Here is a 27,193-nt window from a genome sequence, read left to right as displayed (position 1 = left end):
TGAGCACGTTGTGTGTGTATAGAACCTAGCTGGACCAGTTCATCATGGGTGTTTGCCTTCATTATGCTGAAACCTAACTTCTGAACTATAAAATGCTTGGCCATCTCTGAGAGTGTGTGTGCTAAGCAATCCAAGAGCAGTACCAGATTTTATGTCTCTCCAACAAGTGTTATCATTCTAATTTGCAGTTTTGCAGGACTTCTGATGGAGATCATTCTGCACCATTTTGCAAGAGGCAAAGCTGAAATGCGGAGTCCTGCAGTTCTTCCCAGCTTACTTTGTGCTGCTTTTCATGGCTCTTAGGAGAAGCAGTAATGAGAGAAATAAAACTCTAAACACTAAATTGCAGGGACCCTGGTGTACAGGATGCCTAGTTCATGATAGTTGGGTTTAGTGAAAAAGAATATCAGCAGTTTGCTACAAGAGGATGAGGTCATAGTATCAGAAGCTGGGGCCAACTGTTGATTTTTCTTAGTAATTAAAGACCTAAACAGAATTTCTTATTTGAAAAGTTAGAAAAATTAAGAACCAATGGAGTGTTACTTTTCCTCTTCACAGCATGCAGGAGTGATATTTTGCTGCTGGCCATAGAACAAGCCAGACTGTTGATGATCTTCAGCAGCTGGCAACAATAAAATTCCTAACAGTTTAGTCAACATATAAGATTTGCATGTATCTGTTTAGCACATGGGGGGGAGAATTCAGCCAGAATCTTAACTTATACTGCAGTGGTGTTGGATAGAGAGAAGAAGAAACTATCAGGAAACTTGAAGGGTAAGGTGCCTGTTTTCCTAATAGCTTTAAGTGTGTTCTTCCTTCACGAGTCCCTTAGAGAGGAGGGCTTTTATGCTAGCACGGTTAAACATCTTTCCCTCTGCAGTGCTGACTGGTCGATACTCTAGGGTACCTTTTGACCAAAGGCGTTGCAGCCATTGCGGCATAGAACCTGATTCTGTTACTCATTTTCTTTGTGTTTGTCCCGTGTTCAGTAAGCTTCGCCGCGTATTTTTGGGTCCTGTTATTTCTAGTTATTCTGGTCCCCCTAACCTTCTTGCAGCGTTTCTTTTAAACGATTTTTCGCAAGAAATTATGCTTCTTTTAGCTAAGTTTCTTGCAAATGTGTTTATTTCCAATAGTTAAGACAGTCCCGATCGGGGTTTTAGTGTGTGTAATCTTACGGTTTTAATTTGTGGGTCATATCTGTGATTGTATTTATTTATTCTGTGTGATGCCATTAAAGGTTGTTGATTGATTGTGTTCTTCCTGTGCTATTCAAAGCACACATTATGATGAGATTTTAATGAGATTTTTCTGGCTTGTTTTAGGTTGTTAAGGAGATTTTTATATTGTTCCTGGTTTTTAGGAGATCTTAATGTTTTTTATAATTTATATTATATTTTTATAATTTTTGTAAGCCACTTTGAATGTCCATTAGGGAGATAAAGTGGGAAATAAATTTGTAAATAAATAGATGATGATGATGATGTTTGAAGATCCCATAACTCAGTGGCAGAGCTTTGTGTGACAAAGGTCTCTGGTTCAACCCACGCTACCTTGGGTTGACTGGTCTCTGGTAGCAAAGCTGGGAAAGACCTCTGTCTGAGGTCTGGAAGAGAGCTGTTACTAATCAGAGTCAATAGTGCTGGACTATATAGTCCAATGATCTGTATACGGCAGTTTCATATTCAGTTGCATGCTATCTTGCCTTGTGAAGTAAGAACATAAGAACAGCCCCACTGGATCAGGCTATAGGCCCATCTAGTCCAGCTTCCTGTATCTCACAGCGGCCCACCAAATGCCCCAAGGAGCACACCAGATAACAAGAGATCTGCATCCTGGAGCCCTCCCTGACATAGCCCCTTTCTAAGTGTATATACCAAGTGTATGTTGCACATACACATCATGGCTTGTAACCCATAATGGATATTCCTCCAGAAATTTGTCCAATTCCCTTTTAAAGGCATCTAGGCCAGATGCCATCACCACATCCTGTGGCAATGAGTTGCACAGAAGAAGAGCCCTGCTGGATCAGGCCAAAGGCCCATCTAGTCCAGCTTCCTGTATCTCACAGTGGCTCACCAAATGCCCCAGGGAGCACACAAGACAACAAATACAACCTGCGTCCCGGTACCCTCCCTTGCATCTGGCAATCAGAGGCAGACTGCCTCTAAAACCAAGAGCTTGCACATACCTACTATGACTTGTAACTCATTATGAACTTTTCCTCCAGAAATTTGTCCAATCTCCTCTTAAAGGCACCCAGGCAAGATGCCATCACTACTTCCTGTGGCAAAGAGTTCCACAAACTAATTACACACTGGATAAAGAAATATTTTCTTCTGTCTGTCCTAACTCTTCCAACACTCAACTTTCATGGATGTCCCCTGGTTCTGGTGTTATGTGAGAGGGAAAAGAGCGTCTCTCTATCCACTCTGTCCATCCCCTGCATGATTTTGTATGTCTCAAAATCCCCCCTCAGGCGCCCCTTTTCTAGGCTGAAGAGGCCCAAACACTGTAGCCTTTCCTCATAGGGAAGGTGCCCCAGCCCAGTAATCATTTTGGTTGCTCTATTTTGCACCTTTTCCATCTCCACTATATCCTTTTTGAGATGTGGCGACCAGAACTGGACGCAATACTCCAGGTGTGGCCTCACCATCGATTTGTACAATGGCATTACAATATTAGCCATCTTATTCTCAATGCCTTTCCTAATGATCCCAAGCATGGAATTAGCCCTCTTCACTGCTACCGCACGTTGGGTTGACACTTTCATCAAGCTGTCCACAAGCACCCAAGAAGTAGAAACAGAATCTCCCCCTTCTAAGATTCCTTTGTTGACAGGATGGCTTCACTCTATGTGGCCATCATGTGTATGTGTAAACAAATGTTCTGACTGACTGACTCATCATTGCCCAGCCCAAACCGCTGGACCTAGAAACATGAAATTTGGAGAGTGTATTCCTTCTATGATGTAAGCACCCACTAAGAAGTGTTTTTCTAGAAATTCAACCCCTAAGGGTTGAAAAGGGGTAAAATGTGTTCAAGGATTCCTCAGTATCTCTTAGGTTCAATGAGATATCGACTTGGTTTTTTAGTTGAAAGGTTACCCATACAAATGCTTAAAACATAAGAACATATCACTTGGTAGGAAGTCTGCTGCCTCCACCTCAACAGCAAGCCCAATTCCTGCAAATCTGTTTCATGGGTGAGGATGAAGGGAAGTGCCCTTGAGGTGCAGCAACTTTCCTGACGTCAAACAGGGATTAGTCAAACAACTGCAGAGGATGCTACAAGATGTCAACAGCTACATAAAGGACCTGAAGACTGCCCTTGATAAGGTCTCTCCAACCTGTAAGAAGTTTGAGGTCGTCATCCATTAAGATAGAAAGCTTGCTGTCACTCATGGTGGTTGCTTCAACACACCAACAGCAAATGAAGTAACTCTGGTGATTGTTGGTCAGCAATTCAAGCAGTGAGACATTGTGCTGCAAAGCCACAAAACTGGCTGACTGATCACTGTATTTCTGGAGCCCTTTGCCTTAAGAAGTTGAAATTTTGTAAGGAAGTTACTCTTGGGTCCTAGGTGCTCACTAGGAAACCTTTTTGAAAATTCATCCCCCAAGGGGTACAAGTAAGAGTTGAACTCCAAATAATGACATTTCAAAATATTTGTCGTCAAGTCTAAAAGCTATAATGTGAGTTTTCAAATTAAAGGGAATTTCAACCTGAACATGAATGTGGTGTTGGTCATGTCATTCGATGAAACCATGACTTTTAATAATTACAGGGTATTGTCTGATATGGGTTCATTATACTACATTTAAATTGTTCATTGCAATCAAATGAAAGTTTATTGGAGTCAAAATGGATTTAAAGTAGTTAAATACTGTAGTGAAGCACGGGTATCCTTGCCTGCCTGCTACAAGCAATAGATCACAAAGGGTCTGTCTGATATTTCCCCCTTCTGTCAACAGTGTTCTTGCAACTTGTCATCCTCTTACCCCAGTGATCAGTTCTTCCTTGATGCATCCTTGCCGCTCCAATCCAGAGGGCTTAATTTGATTTTATTCCACTGTGAATTCCAGAACTGTACATGTGATTTGTTCTATGATTTTTTTTGAAAAGTTCAAATTCTCCTCCAACAAAACCATCAGGATATTTTAAGTGTATCTGCATATATTTGCAAAAATTATTCTGTTTTCAGATTCCAAGTATTCAGTGTCAGGATTTTAATATGTGTGTTCACTGGTAAAAACTGGAGGGTGGTGAACTGGGTGTAAGTATTCTGTAGAAGTTAAGGACACATGAAAGATTAGGCATGGGGAAAGAGGAGGAAAACATATGCTCTCCACCCACACTAAACCTGATGGGTTGGGAGACTATATTCTCACCTAGCTTATGCCCAGAAACTACAGTAATAATTATTTTAACCAGAAAACAGATAGGCAAGAGGGGACCCTAATCCATCTTTCTAGCCACCTATTCTTCTGACTACTCCCAACCCTTCCTTTCTTTAATTCCTCAACTGGATTTTTTTTTTTTTTAAAGTAACCCTGCTAGGGAAAAATGAGGTAGGAAAGAATATGCATGTTCAGGGAGGAATATGGTACAGAAGAAGTTCAGCAGTTCTGCTGAGCAGTCCTTTTGTGTAAGTGCCTCCCATTATCTCTACAAGGTGGAATTGGGACCAGACATTTGATAAGACAATGTCTAGTCCCACCCTAATTGAGATGGAAGGAGGGACTAATCTGAGGGCATCTAGTTTCTTGCTCTGAAAATAGCTGAACCATTTGGAATATGTTAGAGTATTGTGAACCACACTGGGGAACTCGGAGCTTTATGCTTGATAGCTTTGCCCTGTTTTATTTGCACAACTGAAGTTGTAATGAGAATTGCAAATTGCAGTTTGGATTTTACAGAGTTCCAGCATAGGGAAAGGTAGTCAGCGGTTATGTTATCAAGGCGCAGCATGACACTTTACTTTGTAACATTAAAACCCATTTTTGCCCGACCCACAGGTGTGTGGGTCGGGCAGACTTCCCATTTGGTTCCTGTTCCACATATGTAACATTGGACAAAAATGGCTTCGGCACCCTACAATTTCCATTTTGGCAGGAGAAAGGGAAGGAGAGGCAAGGCTAGCAAGAAACAAATACACACAAATGCAATTACCGTATATGTACTTGGGCTTTGTTTCAGCTAGGGAAAAGGATTAAACCTTAGTAAATATTTGTGGTTGATCTCTCTTTACCATAATGCAGGAAAAAATCCACACATTGCTCAGAATTTCTCCCCCCCCCCTTCATTTGGCTTCCGTCTTCCTCAGTTTTCTGTTGCAAGCCCTGGATTCTGTCCAACACTCTTCCTCTGCTCCATATAGCATGCCAACAGTTGAAACTAACAGCATTTGTAGCTAGTGCCAGTTCCTGACAAACTGGCAGATGCTGGAGTGTGGGAGAATAACATCGAAGTTTACGTTTTTCCCCTTTGACACACACCCTCTTGCCCAGACATGGTATAAAATTAACTTCCCCTTGGCTTGCAGGCAGACTAGAGTTGGCCAGAAGTTGGCTTTTTGAAAGAACAGTTAGAGGTCTTAAATTTGCAAAATAGAAATGCCCAACTGTGTTGTCCTGCTTTGCTGTGCATTCCCTGCACACTTTGAGGTGCATGTGATTTTTGTTTATCTGCTGAAATCACTTCTATCTTTCTTTTATAAAGTATAGGTTTGCATTGTTCCTGTTTTCTTTGTAGTTGCTAGATCATTTGTTCCAAGCAGCTCATAACAGTTTTCATTTGAAGAAGCTGTACATGAGAAAACAGTGTTCATCGGGTGGTACTTAACCTGCTATTGAGAGAGACACTGAAGACAGTTTCCCATTGGGTACATATCTGTCCTGGCTTGTGATTTAATATATACGGAGAACAGATCTGAATGTACAAATATTTTGCTGTCACAAGCTGTTGCTTGTGGCAGTAAAATATCTAGGCTTACCAGTGAAACAGGATGTGACCTGAAGGATACAAGGATCCCTTGAAGAAGGTGGCTGCTTGCCCCTCCCCCTTGTGTGATTAAATGCAGCCCTCTGAAATAGAAACATCTCGCGTGTCACCCTTGAGACTAAATGAACAAGCTGTGGATCTTGTTCATTAAATGAACAAGCCCTAAATGCCCACGGTGGCCTTAATTTAGTGTTACCTTTTGGTGATACAATTTATTGCCACGAGTTCATCATCAGCAGATTGCATGTAATGCCTTGATCGACAGCTATTTTTGCTGTTGGCTTACTCATTTGGCCTGCTAGTGGCCTTAATGCATAAAATAGATAGCCATAGAAAGCACTCTTGTCATATACTTAAAGCAAAATCCAAAGTCCAGCTGAAATGTCTGCGTGACTTCCTCTTTGCTGACGATGCAGCTGTCACTACCCACTCTGCCAAAGATCTCCAGCAGCTCATGGATCGTTTTAGCAAGGTCTGCCAAGATTTTGGACTGACAATCAGCCTGAAGAAAACACAGGTCATGGTTCAGGATGTGGACTCACCTCCCTGCATTACAATCTCTGCACATGAACTGGAGGTTGTCCATGACTTTGTGTACCTTGGCTCAACGATCTCCGACACTCTTTCTCTCGATACCGAGCTAAACAAGCGCATCGGTAAAGCAGCTACCACGTTTTCCAGACTCACAAAGAGAGTCTGGTCCAACAAGAAGCTGACGGAACATACCAAGATCCAGGTCTACAGAGCTTGCGTCCTGAGTACACTTCTGTACTGCAGCGAGTCATGGACTCTTCGCTCACAACAGGAGAGGAAACTGAGCGCTTTCCACATGCGCTGCCTCCGACGCATCCTCGGCATCACCTGGCAGGACAAAGTTCCAAACAACACAGTCCTGGAACATGCTGGAATCCCTAGCATGTATTCACTGCTGAAACAGAGACGCCTGCGTTGGCTTGGTCATGTCGTGAGAATGGATGATGGCCGGATCCCAAAGGATCTCCTCTATGGAGAACTCGTGCAAGGAAAGCGCCCTACAGGTAGACCACAGCTGCGATACAAGGACATCTGCAAGAGGGATCTGAAGGCCTTAGGGATGGACCTCAACAAGTGGGAAACCCTGGCCTCTGAGCGGCCCGCTTGGAGGCAGGCTGTGCAGCATGGCCTTTCCCAGTTTGAAGAGACACTTTGCCAACAGTCTGAGGCTAAGAGGCAAAGAAGGAAGGCCCATAGCCAGGGAGACAGACCAGGGACAGACTGCACTTGCTCCCGGTGTGGAAGGGATTGTCACTCCCGGATTGGCCTTTTCAGCCACACTAGACGCTGTGCCAGAACCACCTTTCAGAGCGCGATACCATAGTCTTTCGAGACTGAAGGTTGCCAATACCATATACTTAAATACCTCTAAGAGAAAACATATAATAGAAATCTGAGGCAGGAATGGGTTGGCTGTCTTTATGCAGGGATTTGCAGATGCTTTGACAGAAAGCTGTCAAAAATCAAGTTAGAGTATCAGTTCACAGGGATTCATGATTGACCCTGGTGAGTGTGGTTACCAGATTTTCCACATCCAAAGAAAAACACAAAAAAGTACTTCCATTGTAGATTTTCTATATCCTTAATCTGTTCTTCTGTTTTACAGTGGTATTAATATTTATATAGTGCTTTTCATCAAAAAGTTCTCAATACAGTTTACTTAGGAAAATGAAGGAAAAAATTATCCCCTGCCTAAAAGGTGCTCACAGTGGATATACAATAGGAGGTGTGCATGGGTGTCTCTGAAGCTTTACCATGGTACTATTCTAGTAGAAATGATAGATCACTAGATAATTCCAGTTTAGATTTGTCCATTAGACCAGTATTACAAGTGTGAAATAAGGTCAAGACAAAGCACTCTTCAAATATGAGTTCTACAATATGGTATGACTATAGACAGTAAAGTGGAAAGAGTCAAAGATGGTTTATTTAACAGATCTTGTTTAACATAGGAGAAAACCTCAGTTAAGCCTAATTTCCATAGTGCTCAGTGATTGTAATATTTGCAGTTTAGAAATTATATACTATTGAGCAAGGGGTTATGAGAAAAGGGCTAACTCTTGAAATTTATGTTTATAAGCTGAAAAACCTGTTATAAGCTGAAAGACTTGTTTCCAAAATCAGTGATTCCCAACCTTTTTTGGCACCAGGACCCACTTTTTAGGTCAGCACCCCCCAAGACTGGGATGTCATTAAGCAGGAAGTGACATCATTGTGTCAGCAGGGCTGGAAGTGATGTCATTAAGCAGGAAGTGATGTCATTGTTTTAATAAATCACATGTTGTACTCAAACAATCACAGTTGGAGAAATGGGTGGAAAATAAATGAGAGAGAGCTTGCAAAATGTCTTATCTTGCATGTCTAAAATGTCTAATTGTGCTGTTGCTGCACAGCACAATTAATGGGAAAACGTGCCTTTCAACAAGGCACTGCTTACTCCAGTAGGCCCACCCTGGGGCCTTCCTTTGCAAGATCCTGCAATAACTAAGCTATGTGATCAGTGAAACCATGGGTTTTGTTTGTTTTTGGTTTTTTTTTAATCTTCTGTGGTGAGTTCAGCTTTTTTGTAAGATTTTCTTACACACAGCACCCAGGAGAGTGCCTGTAAAAAATGTGTATGTAGACTACCATAGGTTACCAAATGCAACAGTTTGAAATTTTTTTGAAAACAAATTTGTTTGGCGGTTCCCTGAAAATGTGGCAAAATTGCAATTTCTTTAATTAACATTGTGCAAATGCACCTGTGGTAATAAATAGGTTCCGTGACTCCCAGGTTGGGAATCACTGTTCTAAATTGTATAATATAGTCATGTACTGCATGACTTGTTAGGTATTGGATTTAAAACAAATGGACCACTGGACAGAGTTGTATTGGAAGAAAAATAGTAAGTTATTTATTGACCCTTGCAACAGCATCAGGCATCATCAGGGAAAACAACAGTAAAGTAATATATAGTTGGTCTCTATCCATCAAAAGGTTATTTTCATGTTCTGGATCCTGTGTGTACTCACCTTATCAAAGAGAGAAAAGAAAATCTCACTTCTCCTCCTCTCCTGAGATTCCTGAGATTCTTGGAACAGTCCACACACATGAACATGATTTGGTTGTATTTTTAATTGTACTACAAACTAAAGCCAGATGTTTTATGAACAAATATCTGTAGACACAACCTGGTTGTGCCTGTGTCATTTGGCACTTCACTGTGGCGCTGGCAGTAACAGTTGTGACAGAAGAGAGCCAGCTTCTAGCTTGTGACATTTACAAGCAGCCAACAAATGATTTTGAGCTTTTGAGTAAGAGTAGCATTTTTTTAAAAAGCTTAGCTTAGATAGAATGTCAAATAAGTTCATTATTTCCTCTACATTAATGGAAAAGCAAGCTGTCAAAGAAAGAGGGTTCACAGACAGCTTTATTTAGGCCTTCAGGATTTAGATGTTTCATTGTTCTTTGGAGATAATCTCTGTGGGAACAAGGAAGTCTAGGGTATTTTGGAGCTGTGCATAAGCTGATAATGACACCTAAAAAGCAACTCACTGCTCTGTGACAGATAGTGTTGATATCTCAGTATAAATTGGTACCTTGCCACCTTTGTTTTTGGATGCTCACTTGGGAGACCTGGGTTCAAATGGCCCCTCAATCATAAAGCTCACTAGTTGACCTTGGACCAGTCATACACTTTCAACCCAACCTGTCTCTCAAGAGTTGTTGTGAGGATGAAAAGGAGGTGGGGTGAATGAAGAACTGTACATGCTGCCTTGAAATTCCCGTAGGAAGGGCAGAATATAAATTCAGCGCATTTTCCTGTTTGGAAGAAAATGAGCCTGGTTTCTATCTATGACCATTTTTCCCTTCCTGTTCTATCCTATTAGCTGAATGTTGATGTGGAAAGAGAAGAAGGTGAAGAGCTAGAAGACGGTATGGATGCTTTCGATGACAGCAGTTCTAGTCCTTCTGGTACTCTCAGAAATTATCCATTGACTTGCAAAGTTGTTTATTCCTACAAGGTATGTAAAATGTCAGGATTCTGCTAGTGAAAAAGTGATGGTTTTTTATGCTGATGAAGTCTGTGTGTATCACCAAAGGAGGATTGAAACTGTTGGTCTTTCGGACTTCAAAGGAATGAGTTTACTATCCATACATGCAGGAATATAGGTACAAAGCTTCAGAAACATCATTGTCTGTCTTGACTGAATTTAACGGTAATGGAAACTAAAGGGAGGAAGGTTCATATCACTGCTTGAGGAGGGATAGGAGGAAATGTGGTTGCAAATAACTTTGTCCTACATGTGTTCATCTGTTTGCCTTCCATCCTTCAGTGGTTAGCAGAATCAAAAGTCCATGCTCCCAGTAGAGATATGACCTGGGAAAACCATTTTAGTCATTGTCATCCCCTCAGCAAATACAATGCAATTCAAGGTGTATTTCTGCACCTAGAGGGTGCTGCCATCTTCCGTAGTGGAGCATACAAAGCATTCAATGCTTGTGGATTGCTGATTTCCTTCTTCTGGTGATTACTTTGGTGCAGAGTTAGCACTCCTCCGTTAGCTGTGCTTTGAACAGCAGCATCACCTTTCATAAGAACAGCCCCACTGGATCAGGCCATAGGCCCATCTAGTCCAGCTTCCGGTATCTCACAGCAGCCCACCAAATGCCCCAGGGAGCACACCAGATAACAAGAGACCTGCATCCTGGTGCCCTCCCTTGCATCTGGCCTTCTGACATAGCCCATTTCTAAAATCAGGAGGTTGCACATACACATCATGGCTTGTAACCCATAATGGATTTTTCCTCCAGAAACTTGTCCAATCCCCTTTTAAAGGCATCCAGACCAGATGCCGTCACCACATCCTGCGGCAAGGAGTTCCACACAGACACTCAAACTGGGAAACATCTTATTGTCCTGTCTTACGGATGTGGGAGGGGGCAGTAGGAGATGGGGCAGAAACTGCAAGAGATTGTTGTGGGTACCAAAGTCTCAGGAGAATATTCCAAGAAGTTGGGTGAGAATTGAACTCTTAACAGGTTCAAGGGTAGCGGAGGGTGCAAGCGGTTTGCAGTGCTCTGGTGGGTACATTTGCAGTTGTGCGTGTAGAAAACTAACAGCCCAATCCTATGCATGTCTACTCAGAAGTCAGTCCCATTTGAGTTGATGGGGCTTACTACCAGAAAAGTGTGGATAGGATTGGGCTGTCCGGCTTTTATACTGTGAAATTTTGTATATATGCCAAATAATACAATTTAATAGGCTGAGTTAGAATGTATACATTTTATGCTCCTAAAGCAGTAAAATAAGTTTAAGATAAATATGAAAATAACTATTGCATATATTTCAATATTTCCAATTTTGTCCAGGAAAGGCCAGTTTTTTCCTGTGGCTTCACAAATTCTGGATATTTTACATCTCTTCCACCATCAGGGAGAGGGTGGGGAGCACTGTGTTGGGTGGGGAAACAGAAGCCAATGCAGGACTTTGCCCGAGGACCTCTAGCAGCATGGTGCCACACTTTTCCTTTCCTTTCTTCCTTCTGGCATCATCCATTCCAATTTCTTCCATGGTATTTGCTTTATAATGGATTAACTTGTTAAATCAGTTCAGTATCTTAAGCTTTATGATATATGAGCTACATGTTAACACACTTTACAGGCAGAGGTGTAGAAATAAACAAATACTGAGAGTTTTTAAAATCCATATGATGTGTACTAGATGCGTGAGTAGCACTCAAACTGTGCATGGAGAGTAGTTCAGAGCATATAAATCAAAAGCTGTGAAAGATATTTTTCCTCCATGCCCCAGAGAGCCTGTGAGGCATAATCAAATCTCTACTCAACCATAATGCTCACTGATGACTTCTAACCAGACTAGCCTATCTCACAGTTGTGAGGCTCTGATTGCGGGAGGGAGACCAGCTACGTGAAGGATTCTATAAAAACGTAAAGCTGACATTGTTTATTGTCACTTCAGTATGGTCGCTGTCCCTTTTGAAAACGCTTACTCTCTTGCAGTAGTAGCACTTTCACGAAAACAGGTGTATTTGTGGGAACTAAGTTCAGATTGAAATACTTAATTTGTATGTTGACATTCATGATGCAATCTGTAAAATACTGTGTCTGTATCTTTTTTCCTGTTTGTGAATTTTATTGTTTTTTCTAGGTGATAATAAACAAGAAGTATAGACACTAAACTAGGCTGACCAAATCTAACCTGCCCCTTACAAATCAGCTTTCACTCTAGTCCACTCCTAGCTTGATATTATTATTATTATTATTATTATTATTATTATTATTATTATTATTATCCTAATTCTGTGCATGTTTTCATATTTTTTTTTAATGTTTAGTTTTTATATACTGCCTTTCAACAAAGTTCTCAAAATGGTTTGCATAGCAAATCTGGATAGCAGTTAAAGCCTCTTTATGCACACACACACACGTGTGTGTGTGTGTGTGTGTGTGTGTGTAAACCAGTAAACAGTTACAAAAAAATTGCACTTATCCTTGAACAGGATATTTGTTCATAAACTTTGTTGGGTGGAGGGCATTGGCAGCATAGGGAGTCAGTGCAAAGCATGTTGATGTTCTCTCCCGTCTTGCTCCTGTTGCCTTGTCAAGCCCACATTAGCTACAGGGGAAATAACATCCGAGGGGATGAATTATTCCACTCTAGGTTCATTTGGAAGAAGGTACAGCTTCAGTTGTGTTTCTCAAAGTATTGCATTTTGGGTGCTTTAGGTAGATCCTAACCCTGAGCTAACCAATTTTTCCATTGTTAGTATTTACCTAATATAAACTGTGCGTTTCTGATACTTGTTCAGTATCTGCTACAAATTACGTAACTATCCTTGTTCACAGGCTTCCCAACCAGATGAGTTAACCATTGAAGAACATGAGGTTTTAGAAGTTATTGAAGATGGAGATATGGAAGACTGGGTAAAGGTATCATTTTGTTTTTCTTGTTGTTGTGATGGCATGTTGTAAGGGTAATGGTGAGTGGAAAGTCTTTTTTAAGGTTCACACATCTGTACTCTTCTGTTAAGTGTTTTCATCTCTTCAACTTTTACAGGCACGAAATAAGTCAGGCCATGTGGGCTATGTACCAGAGAAGTACCTGCAGTTCCCAACTTCAAACAGTCTCTTGAGCATGTTACAGTCACTAGCGGCGCTGGACAGTCGGTCACATACTTCAAGTAACTCAACTGAAGCAGAGCTCGTTTCAGGAAGTCTCAATGGAGACTCCAGTGGTAAGTACCGGAAGGATTAGATCTTCTAGTATTTCTTCACAATGCAAAGTTGTGCGGTATTAAATATGTTTCAAGCATGTTCTCCAATTAAAGTATTCCAAACAGCTTACAAAATTGATAAAACATGTGTCCAAAGTGTTCAAAACACTCTTATACAATAGGTCAAGATATAAGGGCATGCTGAGGCTAGGAGCCCAGTGAGCTTGGTTAAGATCACCCAGTGAGGTTACCGCTGAAATGAGATTTGAGTGTGGGAGTAACATGCATGGTGGTGATCCAGTGCCAGTTCAAGAAACAAAATAGGAAGCTTCAGCCTTCACGTTTGTCTTTTCATGTGGTTCCAGTGCAGAGATAGCTGTGGTTGAAAACACTAGAGCAGTAGCCCTCAGGATTCCAGTAGAAAGGCATTAAGAAGTGCAGATAGGTTTGAACACCCCATCACATTCTTCCATCATAATATTTACTGTTTCTTGTCCAGTATGTTTTGTAAAAGCACTTTATGACTACGAGGGTCAGACGGACGACGAACTGTCCTTCCCAGAGGGAGCAATAATCCGTATCTTGAACAAAGAAAACCAGGATGACGACGGCTTCTGGGAAGGGGAGTTCAACGGGCACATTGGAGTTTTCCCATCTGTCCTAGTTGAAGAGCTGGCAACCCCAGAAAATGGAGAGCCTCCGTGTGTTGCAGATGTTCAGGTAGGGGAGAAATTTTGCTGGCTTCTTAAATGGGCATGAATGCAACCTGGCAAAGGCTTGCAGTATCACCAGATGTCCTTTGTTTTACAGAATGCCTACAATTGTAAGGAAATGCCCCTAGTTTTGTGACAAGTGCGGACAAATTACTTGAGATTAATCTCTTCCTCTCCCAGCTCAGGAGCCAGGAGATACATTTGCCACAATGCCACCTACACTTACTTGGCACATTTTTCCAAAAGTTCTCCTTGCAGCGGTGATATAAGTTTTTCTCTTTTGTTTGTCATTCTCAAATTGGTATGCATGGAGAATTTGGATCTCTTGGGAACCGCAAAGACTTTGCGTGCTAGTATTGGTGGCAATGGAGATGGGGAGCTGTAAAGATGATAATGTTGGGTCAACCACCCAACTGGTTCTCTGTTCACATTGCTGTTCTTTCCTGCCTCCCCCACACACATGCATTAAAGAGCTTCTGGTTCTTTGATGTTAGTGGGCAGAACACCAAGCATGTGCACAGCTTGTGTATTGTTACTGGGTGTGCTTTCACACACTTGTAACATGCCCACACGGTAGAAAACTCTTATGTAAGGATCCTGTGTAATGGCTAATGGCACAGCTATGCAGGGAAGGACAAGCGAGATGGGGTAAAAGGTGCAACAAAACTACTATGGAAATAGTTAACAAAATGTGAGAAGGGGGAATAAAAAATGAAACAGTGCCTAGCTAAGCTTGCTTGCCCAGGCACAACTAGCTGGACAGGTAAACAGCTATTTGTGACCACTCACTCACAGTGGCGTACCTAGAGGGGTTGGCTGGTGCAAGTGCTCCTGGACAGCTCAGCTGGGGGGGGGGGCACCAGGATGAGGTCTCTTGTGATCTGGTGTGCTCCCTGGGGCATTTGGTGGGCCGCTGTGAGATACAGGAAGCTGGACTAGATGGGCCTATGGCCTGATCCAGTGGGGCTGTTCTTATGTTCTTATGCCCCAAGGGCCATCTGCTACCTCTCCATCCAGAGGCATTTTGAGGGGCAGAGAGGCCACTTGAAGCCTCCTCAGCTCTCAGAAGACTTCCTAAGGACCTTCAAACATCACTTCTGGAGAAAACTGGAAGTGACGTTTTCAGGCCCTCCGGTGGCCTTAGAAAGCTGGTGGGAGCACTTCCAGGCTAGCCCTGGGGCAGCACAGTGGCCAGGATGGCCACTACTCAGTCTCTGCTGGACCCTAAACATAAGCGGTTTTTAGGGGGAAAAAGAGAAGTCAAAAAGACAGTGCATAACTGCATTAGCTTGAAGGAGGAAAAGGGAGAGAAAGGGGCATAGGGGGTTTAGGTGAGTCTCCCTGAGAGACCCAGGATCTTAAAAGTAGGGGTTTTAGGGTGAGGCATAGGGAGGAAAATGGGAGTTTAGTGGAAATGGAAGGGAGAAGGGTGCCTATGAAAGGCTTCAGCTGGAGAGCAGCTCTCTGTGGTTCAAACCAAAAGGTATGTCAGAGATCATGTGCGTTGGACAGGGAGAGCCACAGAATCTGTAAGATTCACATAGAAGTTTGCAAAAGATTATACGGCGCTGCTTATCTTGCACCCCACCAGAAGTGCTTTGCTAATTCTCTTAACCTATGTTATAAAGCCTATTTTCAGGCATATGTCACAGCTGCACTGAACATCACAGGTGCGCCTTAGTTCAAGACCCCTGGCTTTTTCTCAGTCTGTCCTATTCCTGCTGCACAACCACCATCAGGACAGTTGCTGCTTTTGAAGTTTCTACATGCTAGGCAAATTGTCTGAGATTTGCAAAGGAAGGCCCTGGCCCCTTGGCTTTCTTTGGTTGTGCCAAATTTAATGTGATTGTGCTACAATGGTTTGGCAGAGGTTAACAGCAGATGTTGCCTACACAGAATGAAAGTACTGGTGAGGGGCAGAAAGGAAATAGATTCAGAAAGAGGAAATTCCCGGTCTCCTTCCTGTGATTAATCTTTTCACAGTACATCAGACAGAGTTTGGCAGGTGGAGAATGGCCAATTCTTATTGTCACAGTCAAGTGCTTTCACTTCTGAAAAATATGCCTCCATTTTAGGGTGTTGCATTGACTTTTCTTCCCACTAGCAAATGACTGATTTAAAACTTCTTTTTGTTTATATCTTTTCTAGTCCTTTTTTTTGCATGGGGCTGAGGTTATCTGCGAGTAAGGATAGACTGAAGGATAGCTGTTTGGCCCAGCGTACTTGGTGAGCTTTGTAAATGAGCAGGGGCTTGAACCCAGGTCTCCACCACATCAAAGTAACATAGTAAGCTGTCTTGTACCAGGTCAGGCCATTACTCAGTGTTGTCAACACTGCCTGACAATGGCTCTCCAGGGTTTCTTTCAGACAGGAATTTTTCTCTCTCCTATCTGGGGATATTGCCAAGAATTTAACCTGGTGCCTTCTGCCTGCAAAGCTTTGTGTTCTGTCTTTGGGCCAAAGCTCTTCTCTATGGAAGTTTATTTATTTATTTAAAAGTATTTGTATACTGCCCCTCCCTTCCCTGTTGGGATGTGCGAAGGGTGTCTCACAACAAATAGTTGCAGCTGGGGAGCTGAAGGTGAGGAAAGAATGACTTGCCCAAGGCCACAAAATAGTTCATGGCAGAGGCAAGATTCAAACAGGAAGTCTTGATTTGTAGCTCTGTCCCTTGTCCACTCTGCTATACCATCACTGACTCTCTGTGATACTCTCAAGAAGTCAAATGGGAGGTGTGTGTTTCTGGCTACTTACATCTTAAAAACACATGCCCAGGAGCCAGGCTGGTCTGTAGCTCCCTTCCACACGTGCAAGGATTGGCAAGTCTTTCATGGCACCAGTTCGTTAGTGAAGCAGTTCATGGGTTCAGCCCAACCCCAGAGCTCTATGGCCTCCTCAAATGCATTCAGCAATCTGGCTGAGCACAGGCTTTCCTGCTTCCTTCCACTGTGAGATGGCAGTACCACAAATACAAACCCAGTAGTCCAGTGGAGATCTTCTCTTAGAGTTCCTGTATGTATGCTGCTCTCCCAGAAGCTCAGGGAAATGCTGAATCAGGACAGTCATTTACAAGAGCAACCTCTTCAAAACACTGAGCTCTTTCCTTAGGCTTTTGGTGGCTGAGTATGCGAAAAAGCCACCAGCCTCCTGGCATTAGAGATTATTTTTAATGTGTTTGCCCAACTTCAACCAGCCCAAAGGATTCATCTAGAAATTCTTACAAACAAACCACACTTTTACTGGAGGCAGCTAATTGCATTGTCGTGTATTATGCATACATTGATTGATTGGTGCTTCCAGTCCTGCCATTTGAACTGACAAAGCAACCATTTATCAACTGAAAATAACCCTCTTTTGGATTTGGCACTCCATAGGGAACGGTGTGGCTTGCTTTGAAGCAGAATAGTTTCCTTGACATGTTCCTTTCATTGCAGATGTCTCCGACTCTGAAGCCCCAGAACTCTCTGGCACCACTGCCACTGTATGACCAGCCACCAGTCAGTCCTTTTCATAGCCCTGATAAACGGGGCTCCCAGTACTTCCCCAAATCTCCATCAACAAATGGTAAGAGAAGCCAGAGGACTGGTGTTCAAAATAAGAGGTGCTGTTATTATTTGAGAGCCCTGCACCTTTCTGTAAGCAGGACCGGCTCATCTGTGAGGCCAGCTGGAATGGTTGCCTCAGCAGCAGGTTGGTGGGGAAGTGCCCATCTTTCCTGCTTACTTGCCTCCACTAGTCTTCCTCCGTCCACTCCCTGGGTTGGAAAAGAAATGGACAGAGGGAGAAGAAATGTGAAGGGGAAGTGATGACTGAGCTAAAACCTTGGTGACTGAAGGAGCAGAGGCTGGTGCATCACTGGGGGCAGGCTGCCTCAGGCATCAGGAGGTCTTGGGTCAGCCTTGCTTTATGGTTGCACTTTTTCTCTGAATGTAGATACTGAAGAGATTGGCTGTGTGAATTCTTATCTAAATCATAAGTAGTATAAATGAAAGAAAATTGCAGTGTAAATGGTTGGAAATACTAAAAATGGTTATTTTTAAGCATTTGTGGTGAAGATATCCGTGCTCCACAAAATATTGGTAGGAAAGTGACTGATGGGAATGATATTGGGATATAACATACAGCTAGACCCATTTCTGTCTCTTCTACTACATGTTGATACTTTACTACCTTAATATAAAGAGTTTCTCAAACCCGATCACTGCAGTGAGAATACTCTGTGATAAATATTGGTATCCTGTGAAAATTCAGGCATAGTACTATACAGTGGCTTGATAAGATGTGGGACTGTGCCTCAATGGCAAAATAACTATGTATGTATAATAAACTGTGTTTGTGTAAAAAAAAAAAAAAACCCAAAAAAACCAGAGGCAGCAATTAGAGATGTCGGTGATGAATTGGTCTCTGAGCTCCTTCAGAGGGGCCATAGCTCAGGAGCAGAACACATGCGTTGTGTGCAGAAAGTCCCAGATTTACTCCCTGGCAGCATCTCTGGCTAAGGTTCAGAAGGGCCTCGGTCTGTTGCCCTGGAGAGTGAACTGCCAGGCAGTGTAGACAGTCCTGCACTGAATGTACCAGTGGTCCAATTCAACGCACTGCATTTTATATGTTCAGAGCATTAGATGAGGGGCAGGATTAATAACATCTGGACAAAAATGTTGTATGCTGCTATGAAACCAGAGCATAATGTGCTCAAATTACATTCTAGAGGGAGAGGCGGTGGCGTCACTGGGATTCCTGTCACCTGGTGCGGGAGGCCTGCGCATCAGCCCATGTAGTGGGCGGGGCAATGCCCCAGGTGGGCGTGGTGATGTACCATTGCCCCACCCCCACTGGTTTGTTTGGCTATACCTTTTGTTATAACACAGATATTTCAATGTGGTCTGTTTCATTGCATTCTGCATGAAGTTACGCATTGATTGATATATAACATGATGGGATTATTCCTCCAAATTCTGATTTTAGTGATTTTGAAAACTTGTAGAGTCACACACACTCACACACCCATGTCAACTTACTAACACCTTATTGCAGCAGTTCTCAAACTTTTAGCACTGGGACCCGCTTTTTAGAATGACAATCTGTCCAGGACCCATTGGAAGTGATGTCATGGCCAGAAGTGACATCATCAAGCAAATTAAAATAATTATAAATAATTAAATTAAAAGAAAAGAAATAATCAAATAAGGAGGAGCCAGTCCTGTTCCACCAAGTGAGTCTACTCTGAAGTAAGTCCTATTGTGGTCAATGGGGCTTACTCTCAGGAAAGTGTGGGTAGGATTGCAGCCTGTGAGCCCAATCCTATGCATGTCTACTCTGAAGTAAGTCCCATAGTGGTCAGTGGGGCTTACTCTGTAGTCTGCCTGCAATAACAACCCCCAAAAAGATTTCCAGCCCTCCCCAGTGCCCAGTTTAAAGTTCTTCTATTTCAGGCATATCAAGTGCCCACCTGGCACCCACCTGGCACCCACCTGGCTTTGCAAGTGCAAAATAGAAAACTTTCCCCTTACCAGTTCAAGCCACTTTTTTGTCCTTTTTAGTGGGGGGGGGGGGGGCTGCCTCTGGACATTTGTTGCACTCCAGCTCCATCGAATCGGGACCATTCCTCACATTCCCCTTTGCCTGGCCTGACCACTAGCCAAGACAAGTCTGCCTACTCGTGAGTAAACGCAACTGTGAGGCTGCTTTGCTTTCTATAGGGCTCCATAGACTCGCAGCTGGGAGGGAGGAACCTCCTTCTCCGGTGTTTTTGGAGGCTTCACTCATTGAATGAGGACCAGTCTGACGTCCTTGGAGCCTCTCAGCCTGCCTTGACAAAGGCAAGTTCGCCTACTCACGAGTAAACACAGCCACTTTGTTTCTTCTCAACTTCGTTTCTTCTCAGTAGACTCACAGCTGGGGGAACTTCCTTTTTGGGTGTTTTTGGGGGGCTGCATTCATTGGATCGGGACCATTTTGGTGTTGTTGGATTCCTCTCAGCATGCCCTTTCCGATGGACTATGGCAAGTATGCCTACTCGCAAGTAAACACGCAATACGGCTCACTTTCCATAGGGCTCTATGCATTTTTTCCTTCTGGTTTTTTGGCCATAACTTTTGAACAAAAGGAGCAATTTCAATTCTGCTTTTTGCACTGCACTCCACTGGCCATTCCGTATCCAACGGTTTATGGCACGATGAGGTAGCTCCTAAAGCCACAATGCTAACGCATCCTCCTCCAGAGCACATCATCCCCCCCACTTGGTGTGGCCCACACACCCCGCACCCCCTAGCGATGCCAGTGGGCAGAGGGGACAGAGCATAAAGTGAATGTATAAGCCTGCAGTCTGGTTCCAAATGATAGTTTTCCTTTTGTACAAATAAAATCTGTAAAAACAGATTCTGCAAAGTGATGCAGCATATTTGGCAGGTTTGGCTCTAAAGTCCTTGAGATGCAGAGCAAAAGGGACCAGCATGGAGCTGATCCAGGCCATGGGGGTTTTCTTCTCCTGATTAGTGGGAACCCTGCTTATCACCCGCTCACTGACATATAGGCATGCTGTTACTCATCTTGTAACTGCTTCTGAGATAGCACCTGGCACCTGACTGTTCTCCCAGGCATTTTGAGATCTGATGGAGGATTGTGATGAAATTTAAGAACTGCAGGGTGTTCAATTCTGTTTGAGATATTAAGTGCCTGGTTTTATTGAGGTTTTCTGCTGTGCAGTTGCAGGCACACAGAATTTGTGAGAGAATGTAGTTCAGCAGAGCATGCTGTTTGTGTTGCCAGTTGAAAAATGATCTGAGACAGGCCAGCCCCTGCCCGAGACCTTAGAGAGGTGCCACCAGCTGGAATTGACAGTACTAGAACCAAATGAATCAACTATGCAGACCTGAATGTAATCTGAAATTCTGCAGCTGCCCACACACAAAGTGGTGTTATACAAGACTTACAGGTGTGCCCCCGTGTCTGTGGGGGTTCCATTCCAGAACCCCCTAGGGTTAAGTGAAACTGAAGATACGGGCAAATGCTCCCCCCCCCCCGAAGTTGAGGGTAACTCCACTCCCCTTACCTCTAGAGCAGGGGTGCCCAAACCCCAGCCCTGGGGCCACTTGTGGCCCTCGAGGACTCCCAATGTGGCCTTCAGGGAGCCCACAGTCTCCAATGAGCCTCTGGCCCTCTGTAGACTTGCTGGAGCCCGCACTGGCCTGATGCAACTGCTCTCAGCAGGAGGGCGACTGTTTGACCTCTCACGTGAGCTGTGGGATGAGGGCTCCCTCCACTGCTTGTCGTTTCACATCTGTGATGCAGTAGTGGCAGCAAAGGAAAGGCCAGCCTTGGTTTGTGCAAGGCCTTTTGTAAGGCCTTGAGCTATTGCAAGACCTTCATTCATTCATATAAGTTCATCTTTAATATATTCATTTATGTAAACTTATGTAAATTTATTCAAATTTTAAATGTAAATTCATTCTTTTTTCCCCCTGCCCCCGACACAGTGTCAGAGAGATGATGTGACCCTCCTGCCAAAATCTTTGGACACCCCTGCTCTAAAGGGTTGTCTGGGCTGTGCATCTGCACATAAGGCATTGGGAGGCCCCGGGGAGATCCTGAAGGGGTGTGCGGCTACCCCCTGGCGGGAGTGTAGGGGGGCTCCCTTGGATAAGTGAATCTGCGGCTATGGGGGCTCCTCCTGTATTTTTAACCCAACCTTTTTAGATTGGCATATAATGGTGCGTGTTTCCACTGTTTCAGAAACCAGCTTCACTTCGAAGTCTCCTGGATTCTCTCAGCCACCACGGTCTCTTCCTGAAAGTACCTCATATGGCAAACTGAGACCTGTAAGTTTCCAGGCATAACACTGAGCTTTAGAGATGTGGGTGTGAGACCTGTGGGATTAAGTCGGCAGTGCAGCTTTGGTAGGCCCAGATGCAAATGAGGAGCTTGCAACAATGTGCTCAACATAAGGAATTTCCATAGGATGTTTTCATTGCAAGCTTTGCTTGCATAGGAAGATATTCACCATTTGCTTTTCCAGCACACATTCCATAGCTCCTTATATGAAGTCATGTCTCAAAAGGATATCTTAGAGCTGGAAAACATGGAGAAAAGGATAGCTAGAATTATCAGGGGTGGAGCGCCTTTCCTACAAAGGAACGTTACAACCCTTGAGGCTTTGGAGAATTTTTTAATTTAGAAAAAAGTTAACGAAGAGCAGACTTATAAAATCATGTGTGGTGTAGAAAAAGATGGCTAGAGATACTTTTCTCCATCAGTCATGGCACTAGAGTCCAAGGTCATTCACTGAAACCGTTTTGCAAGAGGTTCAAGACAGACAAAAAAAGTCTTCACACAGTGCATAGTTTATGGAATTCAGTGCCATAGGATATGGTGCTGGCCTCAGAAGGGGGTTTATTTGCAGAGGAGGGGGAGTTGGCAGCCTACTAATAGTAACTAGTCATGATAGCTCTGTGGAGCTTCCATGCTCTGAGGCAGTATACCTCTGAGTACGACTTGCCAGGGAGAAACAATAGGAAAGAGCGATTTAGACCCTGTTTGTGAACTTCTTGCAGGCTAATTTTACATTGTAACAGTGGCGGTTCTTGGAAGAACTGATTTATAGAATTTCTTGTGCTCAGGGTAGTCCTTATGCTCTTCTAATCATGGTTAGTTTGGGCTGTTTCAGGTACGAGCCGCTCCTCCTCCCCCAACACAACACCGTAAACCGACGGAGAAAATAGAGGATGTGGAAATCACTCTGGTGTGACCGACAGAACGTGTTGCATAGTAATGCTACAATCAAGGCCAAATGTGGGCAGCGTTTGATCAGCTCTTGTTCTTGGGCACCTTTGCATGATGGAAGAGACATTGAAAAAAGCGAAGGGAAAACGGGAGGATTTTCAAGGGACGGTGACAGTGGACTCTCCCTCTCGTAGTCATGAATATTTTGTGCCTTTTTTTGTTGTTGCTGTTGTTTGGTTTCACTTTATATATCTGCCATCCTTCCTCCTTTAGCACAAAGCAAACCGGGCCTGTCACAAGTATAAGAATGCCTTTGCACCGAAAACAGGGCTGTTCCTGGTTTTCAATGAAGGCGGTGGGGAGCGATCTCTTCCATGCCATTTCTGGCTGGCTCACCAAGTTCAGCTTTTCCCATGCAGATGTTTCTACTGGATGATGTATCCTTGTAGCCGCTGCAACATATAGCGCAGGAAACATGTTCTCAGTCTTCATGCCACGTGATGAGCAAGTGACCAGTGCTTCAGATTGCAGCAATGAGAAGGGAAAGCCATCGCAGTGATGCGTTTTTATGAGGGAAGGGCAACATGTAGACCAGCCTGTAGTCATAGCTTACGTACACCATGTGCTTTAGTACAGTATATTACTGTTGCCATAGGAATGTGTTGAAATATTTCTTCCTATTCAAGTAGCATTTACTTATCTGATTAGATTCTTAATCGGAATGTGTGAAATAGAGAAGGAAACACTCAGACATAGGTTTAAAGAGAGGCTGGCTCCTCTCTCTCTCTCTCTCTCTCTCTCTCTCTCTCTCTCTCTCTCCCTCCCTCAACAAGAGTAAAAAAAATTCACAATTAAGGGAAAGTGCTACAGATCGTATGGGGTTAACAACCTTAATGTGCACCTCTTCCATGATTAACCATAAAGCTGGAATGTAAGAATCCTTTTGTATTGGTATATTTATGCAGTGCATTTAGTACTAGAGTATCTACTGCAGAAGTGCTGACTTAGTAGCAACATGTTTTTCTTAGGTTAAAACTGAATAAGCAGGATTTTCATCTTAGAGCTGGAAACAGCTGCTCATTTCCTCTTTAAGCAGATTTTTTTTCTTTTGTACTTGGATCGCTTCTTATCCCAGTTATTGCTGTGTAGTCTACTCTCTGACATTAGCAGTATATCTTGGAACATTGGAACATCCGGCTAGAGTTAAGAAGTTTAATGTTTAGAAGTGTGGCGTCTAGCTTTAGTGTCGGATAGTCCTAGTTCAGATCTCCACTGGCATCCTGGCAGCCAGTTCAGATCCAGGGAGGTAAGGCTGGAGACAGACAATGGTTTTGTTTCCCCCGCCCCCACCCAAAGTATTAACAGTGACATGATGGGAGCCATGGTTGCCCATGGTGCACACACTTCTTTCATTGTCACAGGAGAGGATAATTTCAGGTCACGTTGGCTTTGCAGGTCATTTTGAGTGTGACATGTATATCTGATCAAAGGCAATGGTAGGTCAACAATGCATGCACCAGAGGCAGTGTTGGTCATTGTCCTACTCTCTGAATTCAGATGGGGCAAAGCTTCCGTACACTGATGGGGGGAAACCAAGCCATCCATCCATCCATCCATCCATGTTGTCTTTTCAGCTCTCGTCAGTCCGTTTTGGAGTTGGAAAGCAGAAGGAGGTAACGTTTAAACCCAAATTGATCTGAGCAATCCACTTTGTGACTTTGGTGTGATAAATTGTTGTCTTGTAGTTTAGGATGAATGGCAGTGATAGGAGAAAGAGGGGAAGGGAATATATTTCAGATGAAAAATTTTTCCAGGCAGCGACCCCCATAAAGTGAAAAGAAGAGAGGTGTTTTTTGGTGGCTGTAATTGAATTCCATCCTAAGAAACTGCCAGCCTCTTCGCTGAAATATATATACAAAAAAACCCCACCTACAAACGTGTTAATGAGCTATAACGTAAGTAGTAATATAAAGAGACTCTTGTATGTTCATTTTCCTAAGCAGGTAAAAAGTAGTCACAATATCTGTTTAGTTGTTTGATGGACTACATCTGTCCTTTTTTAATTTTTGTGAAATCATTTGACAAGACTTTCATGTTAAATTTTGCACAAATACTCTTGGCTCTTGAAATGACTGTGTTTTGCCAATTTTTTCCTTTCATTTGGCTAGCCTAAGCCAAGGAAGAGCTGTTGGAAGAATGATTGCAAAGTCTGTCGCAGTCCACAAATATCTGGCAGATTCTGCATTGGGGTGGGGGTTTCTTTTGCGCCTTCAGTTCTGTTGATCTATTTGAGGTCTCTTTTTTAAGTGTTTATCAAACTTATTCTTAAGTTGTTTTTAAAAAAAAATAAAGAAAAATTGTACTGCAAACATTTTAAAATGCTTAATGAAAAATAAGTGTTGCCAATAATGTTCATATGTTCCGCTTGGTTGGCCAGTTTTTCTTCACCTTTTTTTGTTACCCAGGACTTTCAAAATTCAGAAAGTGTTATTTAAAAATCTCCTTAGTTATATTTTAAAAATATTTTCTGTAAGAGCTGCTAATTTTTATTTAAAAAAAAATAAAAGTTGTAAAAATACGCCTCCTTTTTAAACTTCATACAGGGCATGCAATAGAGCGTATCACCATGTACAGGGTTGGTATACAGAAAGCAGAACTTGGTGCTTTCTTTATATTGGCTGTAAAACTTTGTATTTATTATGTATAAAATGTTGAATAATAAAAAAGTGAAATGAAACCATGCAGTGTGGCTTACTGCGTACCGAGCACTGTAGTATTATTTCTCATGCACCTTGAAGAAGCTGTGTGCTGTTCTTGGCCCCTGAGATCTGAAGCTGCCTTCTTCCCAGTCAGCCCAGTGTTCCTCCCCCCCCCCCCAGCTCAGAAGCATCTACTCTGACTTGCAACAGGTTGCCAAGGTCTTGACCAGAGACTCTTTCAGCTCTGCTGCTTGAGATTCTTTTAATCAGTGGTACCAGGGATCGAACCTGGAACCTTCAGCATGCAGGTGGCCGCATCTCAAAAAAGACATCGTGGAAATGGAAAAGGTGCAAAAGAGAGACTAAGATGATTACGGGGCTGGGGCACCTTTCTTATGAGGAAAGGCTACGGCGTTTGGGCCTCTTCAGCCTAGAAAAGAGGTGCCTGAGGGGGGACATGATTGAGACATACAAAATTATGCAGGGGGTGGACAGAGTGGATAGGGAGATGCTCTTTACACTCTCACATAACACCAGAACCAGGGGACATCCACTAAAATTGAGTGTTGGGAGAGTCAGAACAGACAAAAGAAAATATTTCTTTACTCAGCGTGTGGTCGGTCTGTGGAACTCCATGCCACAGGATGTGGTGATGGCGTCTAGCCTGGACACCTTTAAAAGCGGATTGGACAAGTTTCTGGAGGAAAAATCCATTACGGGGTACAAGCCATGATGTGTATGCGCAACCTCCTGATTTTAGAAATGGGCTGTGTCAGAAGGCCAGATGCAAGGGAGGGCACCAGGATGAGGTCTCTTGTGATCTGGTGTGCTCCCTGGGGCATTTGGTGGGCCGCTGTGAGATACAGGAAGCTGGACTAGATGGGCCTATGGCCTGATCCAGTAGGGCTGTTCTTATGTTCTTAACTACAATTCCCAGAATGCCTTGCAGGTCTCTTGTAACCTGGTGTGCTCCCTGGGGCATTTGGAGGGCCGCTGTGAGATACAGGAAGCTGGACTAGATGGGCCTATGGCCTGATCCAGTGGGGCTGTTCTTACGTGCAAAGCAGGTGCTTTACCTGTGAGCAAGTAAGGCTTAGCCACAGGCTCTGAAAATAGGAAGCAAAAGGCACAGGGAGGAAGGTTACCCAGGGGACCAGATAAAAAGAGACGGCTTCTCAGCAACATAATGCAAGAGAGAACATTAATAGTAATATGATGTGGCTGGGGGGGGGGGGGGATTGGAGGTTTCTGGACAATGAATTTGAATCAGTAGGATGAAGGGAGTGAGACAGATATGAAAAAAGAACCAAGCAAGAGAGTGGAACAATTTCAAGCAGTGGTTCCCAAACTGTTTTGACTGGTGGCTCTCTTGACCTACTGGGCCATTGGCCATGGCTCCCCATTAGGGCTACAATCCTATGCATTGTATAATTAGTCCTACTCTGTGTAATGGTAAGAATTAGGACCTTGAATCAAGCCTGTGATTTCACAAACTCACATAAGACCACTGTCATATGCTCAGCCTGGCCAGCATTGGGTAATAGTCCAGCAGTAGAACTGTGAACCCACTGATAATGCTTCCGAGGTGTAGGCTCAGCATGTTGCAGTAGTCTTGCCTGGGGGTTGTAAAGGTATGAAGGACTGTGGCCAAACCGGCCAAAGCTGGGGGAGAAACCCCTAGTCACTGCTGTGACACAAGCATCCAAAAACAGTGTGCCGGCTCAAGGAGCCCTCACACCCCAGGGTGTGAAACTGCCTCCTAAGGGGAGCACAGCCCCTCCAAAGCAGGTTGTAAACCTGGATTGGCCA

The 27,193-nt window shown here is 43.4% G+C and overlaps 1 protein-coding gene across 1 annotated transcript in view; it reads left to right on the top strand.

Annotated features, from left to right (window-relative positions):
* FCHSD2 (FCH and double SH3 domains 2) overlaps positions 1–24,039 on the top strand; it is a 164,551-nt gene extending 140,512 nt beyond the window's left edge. The window contains exons 14-20 of the mRNA XM_066619897.1: positions 9,907–10,041; positions 12,887–12,970; positions 13,098–13,275; positions 13,754–13,974; positions 17,402–17,531; positions 21,699–21,784; positions 22,630–24,039. Of these exons, the coding sequence (XP_066475994.1) occupies positions 9,907–10,041; positions 12,887–12,970; positions 13,098–13,275; positions 13,754–13,974; positions 17,402–17,531; positions 21,699–21,784; positions 22,630–22,710 (915 nt within the window). The 3' untranslated portion in view covers positions 22,711–24,039. The remainder of the gene's footprint in view (positions 1–9,906; positions 10,042–12,886; positions 12,971–13,097; positions 13,276–13,753; positions 13,975–17,401; positions 17,532–21,698; positions 21,785–22,629) is intronic.
* The last annotated feature ends 3,154 nt before the right edge of the window (positions 24,040–27,193 follow it).

This window comes from Tiliqua scincoides, chromosome 3 (assembly GCF_035046505.1).
Source record: "Tiliqua scincoides isolate rTilSci1 chromosome 3, rTilSci1.hap2, whole genome shotgun sequence".
Classification (NCBI taxonomy): Eukaryota; Metazoa; Chordata; class Lepidosauria; order Squamata; family Scincidae; genus Tiliqua; species Tiliqua scincoides.
Note: the sequence above shows the minus strand (reverse complement) of the source record. Positions and strands in the feature narration are given on the sequence as shown.